This window comes from Sminthopsis crassicaudata, chromosome 3 (assembly GCF_048593235.1).
Source record: "Sminthopsis crassicaudata isolate SCR6 chromosome 3, ASM4859323v1, whole genome shotgun sequence".
Classification (NCBI taxonomy): Eukaryota; Metazoa; Chordata; class Mammalia; order Dasyuromorphia; family Dasyuridae; genus Sminthopsis; species Sminthopsis crassicaudata.
Genome location: NC_133619.1, coordinates 316,719,377 through 316,735,726, shown reverse-complemented (window position 1 = coordinate 316,735,726; position 16,350 = coordinate 316,719,377). Strand labels below are relative to the sequence as shown.

The window sequence follows — 16,350 nt, the reverse complement described above, 5'->3', positions numbered from 1 at the left end:
TCCTGAAACATCTTTTAATTGTTTCAGAATGTGGAGAAATATTGTAAAGCATAATTGAAACTTGAAAAAACACACAACCTTTGAAGAATAGTATGTTTATAGAGCTTCTCTCCTGGAAGATGCCTTGTTCATTGTACCTATTCAATAAGGTTCAGGTGAGAGTGTTTTGCTTAGAAAACAACAAAAAAACAACCCTTACATTTTTTGAGTCAAGGTCGTATGTTATGTATAAGTGTAACTGTCTTTAAGTCATGTGATTGATTTAGAAGGAAGATATATAAAAAAATGAAAAACTTTGTCACTTGGTAGTGGATATGTTTATTCAAAACATGTCAACAAACCATACACTTCAGAAGAGTGCAAAAATAAAAGTCAATTTCTGGTAACTTAAAAATAAGTACCATCTACAAATAACTATGTAGCATCTGTCCAATTATGAAATCTCATAATTAAATCTAAACTTTGACACACTTCAGCATTTTCTGCACAGTTGAAGGTCCACTTATTCTCTCACCCTTCCTACCTTTCTGTGCTAACTTTTCACTTTTTATTTTAAAAAGAATACTTACATACTTGTTTATGACAAATGACACACACTATTATAGATACATTAAAATAAAAAACTATTTTTGATTATCTCAAAGTTAGAGATTAGTGCAGAATTAGTATTTTAAAACAAGGTATAATACATTTTGAAAAAAATACATGAGATTCTATAAGGAAAGTGGTTGTAAGATGGGAAAGAAATCCTGAAAGACAAAATTTTGATAAAAAAAAAGCAAACCACTAATTTTTGTAATAAGAAAGAAAAGGGCTAAGTGTCTAAAGATACTGGTTTGAATGTACAGGCTATCCATCAACAAATTTAGATTTTTAAAAGATGTACAGAAAATCACTGACGTTCACATTTACATCATATATAAAAGTTTGCAAAGCACTAGAATTTAACTCTGTAAGAATGAATTTTAATAATACAAATGTCAAACCAAGCAGAGGCTTATAATAAAAATCCTTTTAGAATGTTTTGTTGGGCTTGGACAAAGACTGAAGAAGAGATAGGCCAGATTTTCTTTTCTTCTAAGTTCTTTATAGATTTGACTTTAATCCCTGCCCCCAGTTTTTGGTTCTTTTCAGTGTATTGTCTTAATGTATCTCCATTAAACTTCAAGCTCCTTGAGGATAAGTACTGTCATTTTCTGCTTGTATATATAGGCTCATTCCTTTGATCCCTTCCTCCCATATCCTCTTTTTCTTCCTTCCTTCCTCCCTCCATCTCTCATCCTTCCCTCCTTTTTTCCTCTTCCCCTCCCTCCAGGTTTCTTTTTTTCTTTTTTCTTCCTTTCTTTCTTTTTTCTTCCTCCATTCCTTCCTCCCTCCTTCCCTCCCTCCTTTTCTTCCTTCCTTCTTCTTTCTTTCCTTTCATGGTACTGATATTTTAATCCGTATTTTCTTTCTACTACAGGCCAATGAATTTGATTTTTTCTTGACAAAGTTTGAGGAAGCATTTCTGAAGAGTTTGTTAGTGATGATCACTAAGAACATGGGTTGATCAAGGACAGATTAAGGATATTTTCATTTTTTGGATGATGTTATTAGATCAACAAATTAATCTGAAATAAAACACCTAGATTTTAAGAAGCATTTGACAAAGTTGTTCAGTCTATTTTTTATGTGATATATAGAAATGTGGGCTTTATGATAGCAATTAGAATTTCTATTCAAACAATGGTAATGAATGCATATATGTTGGCCTGAATAAATGTTCTAGGATTTTGTTCTATAAAAATTTCTTGAATCAATCACTAGTTTTACTTGGAAAAAATGAAAATGACATGCAAATGAAGGACAGTTTGAAAAATTCAAGAACTCCAAAGACCTAGAAAAGGACAAATCTAAACATCTGACTTAGGTTGAGTTTAAGTACATAATGACAGATACATTGATGGACAAAAATTTATAAGAAAAATAGTTGGATATTTTGGTGGGTTTTTACAAATCAAAAATTTAACATGTTTTAATACATAGAAAAACAAACAAAAATATGATCTTGGGGAACTGTATTGACATATCCAGAACAATGGAAGTTAGAGTTATACTGTACTCTTCTGCTCTGGTCAGACCCACAACTGAAATAGCTACATCTAGTATCTTTTTCTGGAAGGCTATTGACAAACTTTTAACACTTTCTCCCGAAGGGGATGAGGATAACAAGGAATCTTGGATATATATTATAAGAGGAGCAGTTAAGAGAAATGGAAATGTTCAGCCTAGAGAAGATGGTACAATAGAAGCTATACTGATGCTAGAGTCAGGACTTGAGTTCCAATACTACCTTTAATGTGGAATACCTTTAGGAAATTGCTTAAGTTGAACTCTGTGGGACTCAATTTTATCAGATATAAAATGAGAAGGTTGGAATAGATACCAGAGTCAGGACAACTTTGGCCTCAGACGCTTAATGGCTATGTGATTCTAGGAAAGCCATTTAACTTCTACTTGCCTCAATTTATCAATTATTAAATGGGGATAATGACAAGATCTACCTTGAAGGGTTGTCATGAGATTAAATGAGATGATCGATACATAATAGGTATCTTATGAATAGTCATCCCCTTCTCTTCTTCATTTGTAAAATGAAAGACTTTGATTAAAGAACTATCAAAGTTCCTTCTAGGTCTATGATCCTATTTAAGTAGGATATAGTTTTTGAAAAGCCTAATAATAGAACTAGATAAAAAAAGGAAATTGGCTGCCTTGGGAGGTAGTGGGTTCACTCTCAGTGAAGTTTTCAAGGGAATGTTAGGCAACCACTTATTGAGTGTGGTGTGAAGAGGATGCTCTTGAGGTTTAAATTGGACTGGATGGTCTTTGAGGTTTTTGACATTCAGCACTGGGGATTTTTTCAGTCTGCAAACTACTCCCCCTATCCTGAACACCATATTTACAAAGTGCTTTCATAACACTTACTGGTCAGTTCTTGTAAAACCACTATATTATAAAAAAAACAACTGCCTACCATTGTCAAACTCATTATACAAATGAGAACTAAACATAGGTGACAGTGACCTCATGAAGAGTTTTTCAGGAACTTAGTCATGTAAGCAAAGTATAAACTCATTAGCCTTTAACTCCTTTTTCATGGGGACAGATTGTCTTTCTATGATTTAATTTCTATAATCTTTACAAAGAAGACTTTGCTATGAGAGATTATGCAAATGTTAACAATGAAATTTAAAATAAAGTTTTAAATCTAGATAACTGAGGGAGGACATTGTATAGAGCATTAATGGAGTAAAATCTGGAAGACAAAATAGACTTGACCACAGACAATTTAATTTTTTAAGCTGTAAAAAAAGCAAAAGTAAGTTGTGGAGGGGGCAAGCACATAACAGGTATAAAACTTGTTTGACTCTTTATGACTCCATTTGGAGTTTTCTTGGCCAAAGATAATGGTACAATTTGCCATTCTTTTCTTCAGCTCATTTTACAGATGAAGAAACTGAGGGTTAAGTTATTTGTCAATAAGTTTAACCATCAGTACATTTTGGGAAACTGTACTTAAAATATTATAAACACTGAGAAATCAGGTACAGCTAAGAAAAAGAATCTAACAGTTATTTTATTTCCTGATTGACACTAGTTCAATGAGCAACCATGGGAGAAAATGCAGCTTATTTTCAGAAAAGTTTTAGATGTAAAGTAGGGATGTGGTAAGATGCAACTCAGGCTCACAGCCTGCAAGGAAAGAATGGAACTGGAGAAGATCTAAAGTAGAGTATCCAACAAAAGGATGCAAGAAATACTTTGCCTTCTATAGGAAGAGTGACTTCCCATAGTTGGGATTCTCCAGTTTGAGATGAGGGTGGGGAGGCTGAGGAGATATATTTTAGAAGTTTATCAAATTATGGAATGTGTATATAGGATGAACAACATTCTTTCTTAACTGACCTATGAAAATGAGAATCTGGGAATATCCCTTAAAACTTGAAAGAGGTAGTTTTGAGAACATCTAAAAATGTTACTTTCACAACTCTGTTATACTAAAAGGTTCTTCAAGACAAAACTACAAATTGATACATAAAGAAATTTTTTAAAAACATAAATACTGAGAAAAATGCCCTAGAATTATATGTACCTTTTTCCTGGTCATAAGGGATAGATTTTCATTTCAATACCTTTATTATACTCCTCAAAGATAGTGTCAACTCCTTTAGAAAACTGTAACATTTCAGTTGTCCAGTTCAATAATGTCAGGTGTATGCATCTATCTATCTATCTATCTATCCACATATATACACACATACATATAAGAAGAGGCATAAAAAGCCAGAGATAAAGGAATATGTATGTGTATGTATATATACCCTTCTGTGCTAATAAACATTTTGGGTATTCCTTAACTGTTTTAAATTCAAGAAAAAAGATATTTCCACTTGATACCCCAAAAGCAGAGCATTAAGAGATAATGGAATCAGTTTTGGTAATAACGAATTTGTACACCTATGAATTTTAATTTGAATGAGAATACATATATGTAATTTTTAAGTGAAGGAAACATCTGACTTCTATAGATTTTGGTCCTATTTGTAGTCACATAATGATGATCCTATGATCTTATGATCTTATTTATGGAACAAAAATAAACCCTAAAGAATAACAATACATTAATCATGCTAGAGAGTATTATAAAGCAAAAAAAAAACCAAATTCAAAAGTCAGATATACTACTCTTATTGACCTATTGAGGAAGAGGCTCCTCTCTTTAATTCTGCTACGTTCTTTGCCCCTCTTGTTTCTACTTGCAGGTAATATATCTGAGTTAGAAACTAAGGTTACTAACCTTTAGAAAGTGATACCAAATCATAATATCTTAGAGCTAGAACTAGAGGGTGCATTAGAGATCATCTAGTCCAAGTACCCTCATATTACAGATGAAGAAACTGAAGACTAGGTGAAGTAAGTGACCTGCCCCAGGAGTCAGACAATTGAAAAATTACTAAATAACAGCCTGTAATTCTAGTGCTAGTACTTTTTCTATAGCAGACATTATTTGAGGGAAAACAGAACAGAGCCAAAACCAAATATGGGGAAAGTTGGTGGTCACGATTGTTGAAGGACAATAAGACAGAGGATAAAAAACATAATAAGTGATATTTATAATACTGGTTTTTTTTTAACAAATGCACATATTTTAGTGCTAGTATTTAAAAGTTATAAGTAATTTAATAAATAATGAAGTGACAAAGATGCTGATTATTTTGGAATAGCACTTAATGGCAAAGAGATTCGGACATTAGGATCAAAGTAAGCTGACTCATGCAGAGTTATATAGGACTATACTTCTGGAGACTCATCCAAGAGCAAAAATAGCATTTTGCACTATTTGTTTTTGTTGTTTCTGTTATTTTAGTCATGTCTGGCTCTTGGTGACCCCTTTTGGGGATTTCTTAGCAAAGATACTAGAGTGCTTCCTCAATTCCTTCTCCAGTTTATTTTACAGATGAGGAAACTGAAGCAAACAGGATTAAATGACTTACTGAATTTGAACTCCGGTCTTTCTAGCTCTAGATTTGATGCTTTGTCCATTCTGTCACTTAGCTGCCTCATTTGTTTTTACATTGCTACTACTGTATCATGGAATAGGAACAAGCTGACAGATTTTAATTACTTAAATATAGCACAAGAAGGACTGCCAAATTATTCAGTCATGCAGTCACTCAAAATATAAAAAAAGTTGCGGGGGCATTACTGAATTGGAATATAAGTGATTATGATTTTGTTCTGCTGCTGTTATATTTCTAAATTGATATAAAATATTCTTTTAAAGTAGTCAAATTGTATTCATACTTTCATGGGGATTGAGGTTACACATTTTAAACCCTGATGAGACATATACACATATACTTCAAACCAGCACTTAAGAAAAGACACGGAGGGAACATTCTATTGTGTACAACTCTGATACCTACAGAAAGACTGATGAGAGAGGGTTAGCAAAGACTATGCTTGTAAAAAACAAACAAGCAAACAAAAACAACAAAAAACATCCCTTAATATGAAAGGGGATTTAGGAAATACATCTCAAACTCAGTAGCTCCTCCGTTGGGTAGATAAAACCTGGGAAACCTAATGTAGGAATTTATTTAATAAATGTTTATTGAGAACCTACTATGTGCAAGGCACCATGCAGAGAGCATGAAAAAATCTGATTCTTTTCCTAGAGTATCAGAGTTAAGACTTCCATATTATACTGATAAGACTAAAGATATTTTCAAATATGAGAAATATAGAAAGAAAGAGGGAAAAAAGCTTTTTGAGAAAGAATAAGTCACTGTCATTTAAGAAGAAATCCAAATTCATCTCTTGCACATCTGGCCAATCCCAGCTTCTGAAGCAGTTACATTTAGCGGGACTTGCTGAGCAGCTGGTAAGTTACTATTACAGCCACCAAATGCATTTGCTCCTGGAGCCTGGGCTGCCTACAAAATGAGCAATAAAGGATGTGTGTTTAAGATGGGTCTGCACACTTCCCCTGGAAATGCAAAACTGCCAGCATAAGCGGGTAAGTGCTCTGGGGATTTATTCCAGTTTCACTGTGTCCTAGTAAATCAGTTATGGGAAGAGTAATCTAATATCAGCAGGGGATTACTTCTGTAAGCCTCTCTCACCGGCCTTTTAGAGCCAAACTTCCAAATTTAAATGGACACCGTCAAGTTGTCTGGGACCCAAATTTAGGGACCAGCAGATCATTTTTGGATGACATTTCTCAGTTGAGGGTAAAGCTGAATATCCCTTTTGGATATTTCTTCCTGTACAGTTCAATATTTAGAAACAGATAGAAAATACCAGGAAACACCATTACAAAATTTATGTGACCTAAGCACTTAGGGCCCCAAACTGCAGAAATCTTTGGGTATATTTTAGGGGGAAAATGTACCTTTAAAAAGGGCAAAATGCTTATTAGAATAGTTTACTCTGGGAAAAGGCATTTAATGAAGGCAAGTCACCCATAATCCACTGAGATGTAATTTATAAATGTCCAGAGAATAATGCAGAGCAGAGAGAAATAACAAAATTGTGGTTAGGAGTTTCTGAGGTTTAACATGCAATTCCACAATTCTTTGCTTTCCTTTTCATTCACGTTGCATTAATGAATGACCATAAGACTAACCTCATCTACCTTCTGTCTCAGACAGAACCACATATTCTATCCAGACTAAGAACACAGTTTTAAACACCCCCTAAAGAGGAAACATTTCATAATGCTGTTCAGTAACTTTCATGTATTTTTGTGAATACTTATATGTACTTTTGCATACACACTCAATTCCATCCTCCTTCCACTATTGTTACCACTACTTCCACCTTCTACCCTTCTCATTTAGAGATATTGAAGGAGAATGAGGAAATTTTGACCATTTGACATAAGTAACATAATATACTGGTTGAAAAGCAGGTCAAATCAATGCCATCATTTTTCTTAGTGATGTCCAAATATTTTTTGTAGAAAATTCAATGACCTTTGCTCTGGCTGAGCAGGTAAACTACTGACAGACTTTCAAAGCTCTCTGGCTGAAGAAAATTAAAAGCTAGAGCTGGGGGTATGTGAACACATGATATAAAAGTAGACTTTTGTCAGTTTTTAAAACTCTCCACTAGACCTCAAAGTGAGGTGCTAATTCAAAGGTGTCTCTGTAGCACAGAAATGCAGTAGGCAGTTCTGAAATAGTGTTACATAGAAGACAAGCAAAGATGAATTAAAATACAGAGATCTGGGGGCACAACCTAGGCAGTCTTCTGGGGGTGGTATAAGTGCGTTCACTGGATCAGATTTCAGTAGTAAGGGGTGAACATGGGAAACAGAAAAAAAAGATGCTGCAGTCACAGTTTAGAATAAGTACCAAGAGCCTAATATTTGGGAAAGATCTGAAGGGATTTAGAGAATCTGTAGAATTCAGAGGAACAGTGACAAAAGGGAATCACCTAATTATTGATTTTTTAAAAGTGTGTAAAAAGCAGCAATTGAGTAGTTATGTCATGTTCTATAGGGAAAATTTTTCAGAGTTGTGGCTGAGGGACAGCTGGCAGTGGAGCAGTGTTCAAATCTGACCTCAGACATTTACCAGCTGGACTACTTCCAAAACAAAAAAAGAAAAGAAAAGAAAGTTATGACTGAAGAGAAATAAACATATATAGCAGCCTCAAAGGGCTAAAGCCTTCCAACTAGCTTTAAATTGGAAAGCTGCTCTCTCTGTCTCTGTCTCTCTCTGTCTCTGTCTGACTCTCTGTCTCTCTCTTTGTCTTTATCAGTAGTTTTGTTTTCCCCACAGAGAGCAAATTACGCCTCTTTCCTTGGGCCTCTATTTGTACACAGGTATTGTAATTTTATTAAGCATGTCGGAGAAAGACAAATCCCAGAGAAATAATTAGTAGAATGGATTCTAAACTCATTTTCTGCACGTTTGAATTACAGATGAATGGGCTGGCAGGGCTGAAACCCAGTGAGGCTAGCACAGCCAGCTGGGGCTCTATTTCTGGAGACTCACAACAGCTATCACAGGCACACACTGGAATTTTAAATGAAAATGCCATTGCAGGCCAAATGTTAGTAGTTTTTTTTTTTTTTTTTTTTTTTTTTTTTTAATGAAACACACACACATAGAGCTATACTCAAATTCAGTCAGTAGTTGAGAAAAATCTATTCAAGGCCAGAAGCTGGCCAATCAACTGTAAGTCATTCATCCAAACTCCAGATGCACTTGGTACAGCCCTGCCTGCGAGAGTCAGAGTAAGACATCCATGCTTGTGTTTTCTTTTTCCAGTAATAGGATGAGCATTTAGCCACAACCCATAATCACACATAATGTTCTTGTGGGTTGACGTAGGACCTTACAGTATCTGAGCTTTGCTGGTGTTTCTCACAGCTCCAGTCTTTGTAACATGTCTGACGGCAAAGGGGATACATCTGTTGAAGCCCATCTTGCCCCTCTGGATGTTCATCTTCATAGTCAAACTGTCTGCCGTTCACCACAGTCTGAAAATCCAAACATTGCTTATATTAAACATAAGCTGCTTTCATCCTTCTAATTCTTGGTGATCCTTAGTAAGAATAAGTCTCAGTACAATCTCCTTATTTCCCGTCCACACTCATTCCAATGGAATTCTTGTGCCAATCACTAGGAGTAAATTACAATTCTCTGGTGGGTATTAAACAGAGATAATTTGGGGGATACCCCATCAAAAGTGGTGTCATTTTTAGGATACAAGACATTAAACAACTTAGGGATATTTAGCATGTGACCAGATTCAGATTTCTGAATTTGAAGAAAATGTCATTGAGAACATTATATGGAAGACTTTAGAACTCTGGTCAACAGAATGACAAAATATAGAGCTGAAGATGAACTATGCAGCCTACTTCCTGACAAAGAGTTGATGAACTCAGAGTGTAGACTGAGACTTTTTTTTTTTTTTTTGACATGGCTAATGGGACAAATTGTTTTGCTTGACTATACATGTTTGAAACTTTTTTTTTCTTTTTATCTTTTCTTAATTATGGTGGAGAGGGGAAGGGAAGAGAGAGGAAAGAGAAAAAGTGAATTTTCATCAGTTTAAAAAATATAAATTTTATCTAAAAATAAAGACAATGGCATTTCCAAAGTCAACTAATTGTATGATAAAGCAAGAGAGATAAAACTTGTGAAGCTCAGGAGTTTCTACCAACAAGGTCTCATAGGTTGATATTGGGAACAGACATACCAAGTTCTAGGAGTTCAAACAAACAAAAAACCTAAAAATCTAATTAACTGAATTTGGGAGTTGTGTATGGGAAGGCCATAGAACTACAAATGAGTTTTAAAAAATCATTTAATATACTGTTTTCATCGTACAGCTGAAGAAATGAAGACTCAGGAAAGCTGTGTCTTAGCCAGTGTTGTATATCTAGTTAATGAAAGAGAGAGGATTTGAACCCAGGTCTTTTAACTCTAAATAATATGCTCTTTCCAGTCTTTCCATTATCCATTTCCAAGAAAATCTCTGTGTAAGAAATGGAATGCCAGATCACATTTCCTCCTTCAAAAAGACTTCGACAAAATTCCTTTAAAGTTAAAATTTCCTCCTTGTCTTTTTCTAGCTTTTTTATGACTGACACCTATTACAAAATATATTATTTATAATTTTAAATAGTGTCTAGCTCAGGGTCTCCCAACTTCCAATTGAAGGCAAGGATTCATGGGTCCAAAAACAATTTTAAAATGGATTTCTTTCTCCTTGCATTTACTTATTCACATGTATAAGCCCTATTATTCTCTAGTTTTCATCCTTACACATTAAGTAATTTGAATATTTAAAAGACAATGGTTTGTGTTGGAGAATTGTGATATTTTACTGGTCAGCAGTATAGTTTGTACAAAAAGAGATATTAGTCTAAGACATTATAAACATGTAATGTTCCCTCTGAATAGTTATTTATTTCATTGGACATGATGTCTACTGCTAAGGAAGGACAAATGATAAATATTTTATCAAATTTTACTCCAACAGACAAGAACAAAAGAAAAAAAAAAGAATCTTCATGGACTTAAAAAAGCACTTTACTACTATGAAAGCTGTGCCCTAGCCACATTCATACCTAAAATATAAGCTTATTACTTACAGTATGCTGAAAGCTGCCTATTTCTCTTTCTTTGTACTGACTCTGCAAAGGAAAGTGTTCTTTCTGTAAAATAAAACCAACAAACAATTGCTTTTATCACAAATATAGAACTATTGCAAAACACATCCATATATAGTATTAAGAATCACATATAAAAGAACTGACTTTAAATCTTATTAAAATCTATTCAATTCACAAAAATCTCAAAGGAAATATTGAAAAAAGTAAAAAGCAACTGGAAATACTAGATCTTAAAGTAGTTATCAACAAAATTATATGGTATTGATTAAAACTTAATGAGGTTGATCAGTGAAATTAGGTGCACAACATAAAAAAAAAATACCAAATGGACATTATATTTGATAAGTCCAAAACCCCCAGCTTGTGGTATAAAGACTCACTCTTAAATAAAATCTTTCTGGGAAATCTGTAAAGCAATTTGCCAGAAATTAGAAATAGACCAACGTAACATCTCACACCATCTCTCAAGATAATAAGAATTTTCAAATAAATACATAAGCTAGAAAACTATAACATAGACTGATTTCATGGCCAAATAAAGGATAGGGGGAATCTGAGAAGATAAAATGGACAATTTTGACACTATAAAATTACAAGTGTTTTGTACAAACAAAACCAATGCAGCTAGAAAACAGTTAATTTGTGGGGGGAGCTTTATAGTAAGTTTCTTTGACAAGCGATACCAAGAGGAATAAGGATCTGTTTCAATTGTGTGAATAAGAACCATTCCCACAATAAATAGTCGAAAGCTATAAATGGTTTTCTTTTTTAAAACTTTATTTTATTTTTAATTCATGAAGTAAAACAAGCATTTGCATAACATATCAGGGGAAAGAAGATTGAATATAAAAGGGCCAATTGATTTGTTTACTACTTGCTATAAATATATGTGTGTATATTAAATTAGCATGTAAATTTCTTCTTTTTCCCTTCTTTTTCTCTCTTCCCCATCCTGCTCTAGAGATGACTACCATTAGACACAATTAAAACTAATAACAATCATGAAGTAATATTCTAAATGACTAATAATTAGAGAAAAGCAAATTAAAGCAATTATCACATTCCACCTCAAACATATTGACAAAAGTGACAAAAAAGGAAAATTATAGTTGTTGGTGGGTTCAGCAGAAAATAGGCTCACTAATGCATTGTTGGTAGAATTGTGAATTGGTCCAGCCAACTTGAAAAACAATTTCAAACTATGTCCAAAATGTTACCACATATCCAACCAGTGATGGAACTATTAACTCTATACACCAAAGAGATCAAAGGAATAAGAAAAAAATGCAAATGAACAAAAATATTTATCTCTACAGTTTTTGTTAAAGAACTAGAAACTAAAGAGGTACTTATCAACTGAGGAATGGCTGGACAAATTATGGTATGTGGATGTAATGAAATTATATAGTACCGTAAGAAATGAGAAGATTTACATGAACTGATGTTGATTGAAGTGAACAGAACCAATTGTCCAATTTATAAAATAAAATATAGGTAACTTTGAAACACTAAAAAAACTCTTAACAATGTAACAACCAAGAATGTTTTCATAGGGCTGATGATGATCAGTTATATCTACTTCCTGACAAAAAAATGATAGACTCAAAATTCAGAATAAGACATAAACTTTTGAACATGAGCAATATAGCAATTTGTTTTGCTTGGCTACAAGGGTTTTGCTTCTTTTTTTTTTTCTTCTAAATTGTGTGGGAGTGATAGGAACAGAAAACAAGTACTTTTTAATTGAAAAATGAAAAGGTAGAAAAAATAAGATAATGTTGGCACCTGGGATGTCAAGTCCTGGTTGCCTATCTCTACATTTGTTATGATGGTATGAAAACAATGCAGAAAAGTAATATATTCTTTGGAAGAACTTTTTTATGTATACTGGTATCTTATTGGAGGCATGGCTCAAGAGAAAAGGAAATCTCTCAGCTGGCCTTAGTCTGATTATTTTGGATAGGCTTAAAGTTGAGAAAAATATGCTCTGCTCTACTTAGTGGCCTTTGTTCTTGGGCTTACCAACTACCCCATGGCTGAACTCTCTTACATTTGTTGTTGTCTATCCCGTTTAGAGTAGAATGTGAGCTCAATGACAGAAGGGACCACTATGATTTTATATTTGTACTCCACCAAAGTTTGGTACATATTAAGCATTTAATAAATGCTTTTTCCTTAATTATTTCATTCATCCTTCCCTTTCTTCCACTCCACCAACGCAAAAATACTACAAGTTTATGTTATAATACAGAGCAGCTAGGTGGTTCAGTGAATGGAATGCCAGAACTGGAGCTGGGTGAACCTGAGTTCCATCTGGCCTCAGACACTTACTAGCTCTATGATCCTGAGCATATATCACTTAATCATGTTTACCTCGATATCTTTACTTGAAAAATGGGCTGGAGAAAGAAATGACAAATTACTACAAAATATTCATCAAGGAAACCCCAGAAAAGTGTTCATGAAAAATTGGACCTGACTCAAACTACTGAACAACAACAACAAAATACCATATCACCTCCAAACTACAAAGTACAATACTTGGCGCCCAGGAAGCACTTTACAAATTCTTGTTAATAGATTGATTAAAGGAATAACTATTTCTCTGTTCTTATAGATAAATCAGATCTTTATCATCCACAGGGGGATTATCCACTTCATAATAACCGTGGTGCAAATTTAGATAATGGTTCCCAGTTTACAAAATGCTTATCTTCTAAGCAAATGTATTTTCTTTGGCAAATGTTCATTCAGCCAATTTCACTCACCATCTCAAACAAGCATTGACTTTAACTATACTACTGAAATTGTCTGCCCCAAATTTGTACAAGCCTAAGCCAAATATAATTCTTCTGCCTTGATAAGGCATACCTCAATGTTTGCTTCTCTATTGTTTTGCATTATTCAGGCCATTGTTGTCCCTCTCTAACTCTGAATCATTGAAAACTGCCTCTATACAACTATAGGATCTAAACAGAAGATTGGAAAATGTTTTCAAAGACATTATAGTTATTTTAGAATGACTTATTCCCTGTGATTGAGTATCATTAGCAAAAGACTAGGACTGTGAATTTTTCATTTCCAGATCTACCTCAGAACTTTGAAGGATTCAATACACATTTGTTGAATTGAATCAAAGGGAGTTCAAGGCTCTGACTTAAGGATAGATGCAGAAGATGGCTAAGCTAGTACAAACTTAATTCATTCTTTTGAGAAGGTATATCTGGGCTTTTAAAAAGCCAATCCTAGTACTTACTGTTTCTGTTCTTCCATCTAAGCATTCTGTATGTCCAATACTAAATCAAAGAGGGAGAAAATAACAATAAAACTTCTCTTTTACAAATGGCGGTGATTTTGTGGCATCTAACACATCAAAATCAATTATTTTCTATAGCTGATGACCTCTCTTTGTTTTTAGATTGGACAGTTTTGTTATAGATGAAATGGATATTGAGAAACCCTCTAGACAACAACCAGTATAAATCATTATTCTTAAACTTTGGGCTCAGAAGAGATTTCTAAAAATCTTTACTGGCTCCCAGGGCTTCTCTCAGCTCTAGAGTTCCTCTCCTCTGTGTTATTTTGGTATATATGGAGAACCTAGTCAATTTTGGTGGAAAAGTGAAAAATATGCAAAAGAACCCACAACTTATGGAAACTAATAATAAAATATAGATTTGAAAGTCAAGTCAACATAGCACCTATGTGCCAAGCACAAAAAGTACTGAGGATATTTCTTATTCTCAAGGAGCCTAACAAAAAAAAAAACCTATGTAAAAAACAAGCTACATATATATATATATATATATATATATATATATATATAGCTTAACTTTATATATAAGCTATATATATATATATATATAGCTTAACTTTATATATAAGCTATATATATATATATATATAGCTTAACTTTATATATATATAAAATTAAGGAGGGAGAAAATTTCAGGCATGAGGAATGGTCAAAGAAAATGCATAGGTTTGTTGGAAGATATATTGGGTGAAGAATGGCAAGGAGGTCATTGTCATTGGAACTTAGAATACACAGATGAATACAAATTCAGGAAGGATAGGAAGAGATCAAATTATTTTAAAATGTCAAACTGAGGATTTACTATTTGATTCTGAAGATTACAGGAAACCACATGTATTTTATCCGGGAGGAGGGTGACATGGTTATATCTGAATTTTACAAAGATCACTAAAAAGTGGGATGGTAAACAATCTCAGAAAAGCACCCAAGAATTGAACATCCTATTTAGGGTAGGTATGTGCAAGTAATATGCAGATCTTATAAACATATATTGCTTGCAGATATATTTTAATACCTAAATTCCACTATTATGAAAATACTACAGGTGATTATCGAGTTAAACTATCCGATTCAATTGATTGACATTTCCCTTATATCTAAGCATCCTGGAATGATTGAGAGTTGGAACATAACTTAGAGGTCACCTTCATCTTACATATAAAGAAACTGGGACACACAATGGTTAAGCAACTAAGAGTCACACAGGAATAAGTATCTGAGGCATTAATTGAATCTATGCCTTCTTATTGCCAAGATCAGGGCCCCACACACTGTAACATGTTGTCTTTCAGGTGCTCAGGGAAGAAAAATCCACAATCATCCCAAGGAGCCATACTTTCATTTGGCAGTTCTTCGTAAAGTATACACTAATTGTTTCTTTCTTTAACACATTCTCATTTCACAGTGGCTTTTAAAATGAGTACTTATCTACTTGTATACATAACATATACTTAGTGCAAGGCCCTGGGGATGCCAGCAGCAGAAATAGCTGTGCACCTGAGGTTTCAGGGTCATGCACATAACTGCTCACAGCTCCCCAGGGCTATTTAGAAAGCATAGAGACAAAATGTTGATGCTGGTATAAAGTAAGAATCATGACAACAGAAACTGGCTCCTGGAAGTATGAAGCCAGTGTAGGGATAAAGAAAACTAGGTTGAGGAGGCCATGAGAAGTAGACTTATTTCAACTGTGTCAAGTATTGTATGGGAGTAGAGATCCCTGACAGTTCATACATGGGGGAACAGCTGAATAAGACAAATTATATCCCAGGATACTAAAATAAATGAACCACTGCAAGTGATCTTTCAAAGAACATGAGGAACAGGAAAGATGCCCTCTGGGACTGCAGTACAATAATATCTAATTTATTTTTTAAGGGAAAAGGGTACAGTTAGCAACTATAGATCAGTGAACTTGACTTCAATTCTTGGCAAAATTCTAGGATGTATTATTCAAAGGAAGGCTAATGAACATCTAGAAAAAGAGAAAGAAATCACAAAGAAATCACATTTCTCAAGAACAGGACATGGCAAAACAACCTCATTTCCTTTCTTGGCATGGTGATGAGATGAAGGGAACATTTTAGATAGAGTTTACTTGGATTTTCAGCAAAGAATTTGATGGAGTTTCTAATACTATTCTTGTGGACAAACGTGGGCTAAGAAAGAATAGAGTTAAGTAAAATCAGAACTGGCCAAATTTTTGGACAGAAAAAGCAATTATTAATGGCTTAATGTAAGCTTAGAAGGGGGCTCCTGGTGGAATGTCCCAAGAGTCTGTGCATGGGTCTGTACTGTACACTTTTATCAATGATTTGAGTAAAAGAATAGACTAAATGCTTATTAAATTTGGCAC

At 34.0% G+C, this 16,350-nt stretch overlaps 1 protein-coding gene across 2 annotated transcripts in view; it reads right to left on the bottom strand.

Moving 5' to 3' along the window:
- Positions 1-294: 294 nt before the first annotated feature.
- NECTIN3 (nectin cell adhesion molecule 3) overlaps positions 295-16,350 on the bottom strand; it is a 182,990-nt gene continuing 166,934 nt past the window's right edge. Inside the window, exons 8-9 of one of the 2 annotated variants that reach the window (XM_074301139.1) lie at positions 10,658-10,720; positions 295-9,034 (exon numbers count right to left, since the gene is read on the bottom strand). In XM_074301139.1, the coding sequence (XP_074157240.1) occupies positions 8,855-9,034; positions 10,658-10,720 (243 nt within the window). In that variant the 3' untranslated portion in view covers positions 295-8,854. The remainder of the gene's footprint in view (positions 9,035-10,657; positions 10,721-16,350) is intronic. The other variant, XM_074301146.1, reaches the window with a different exon arrangement.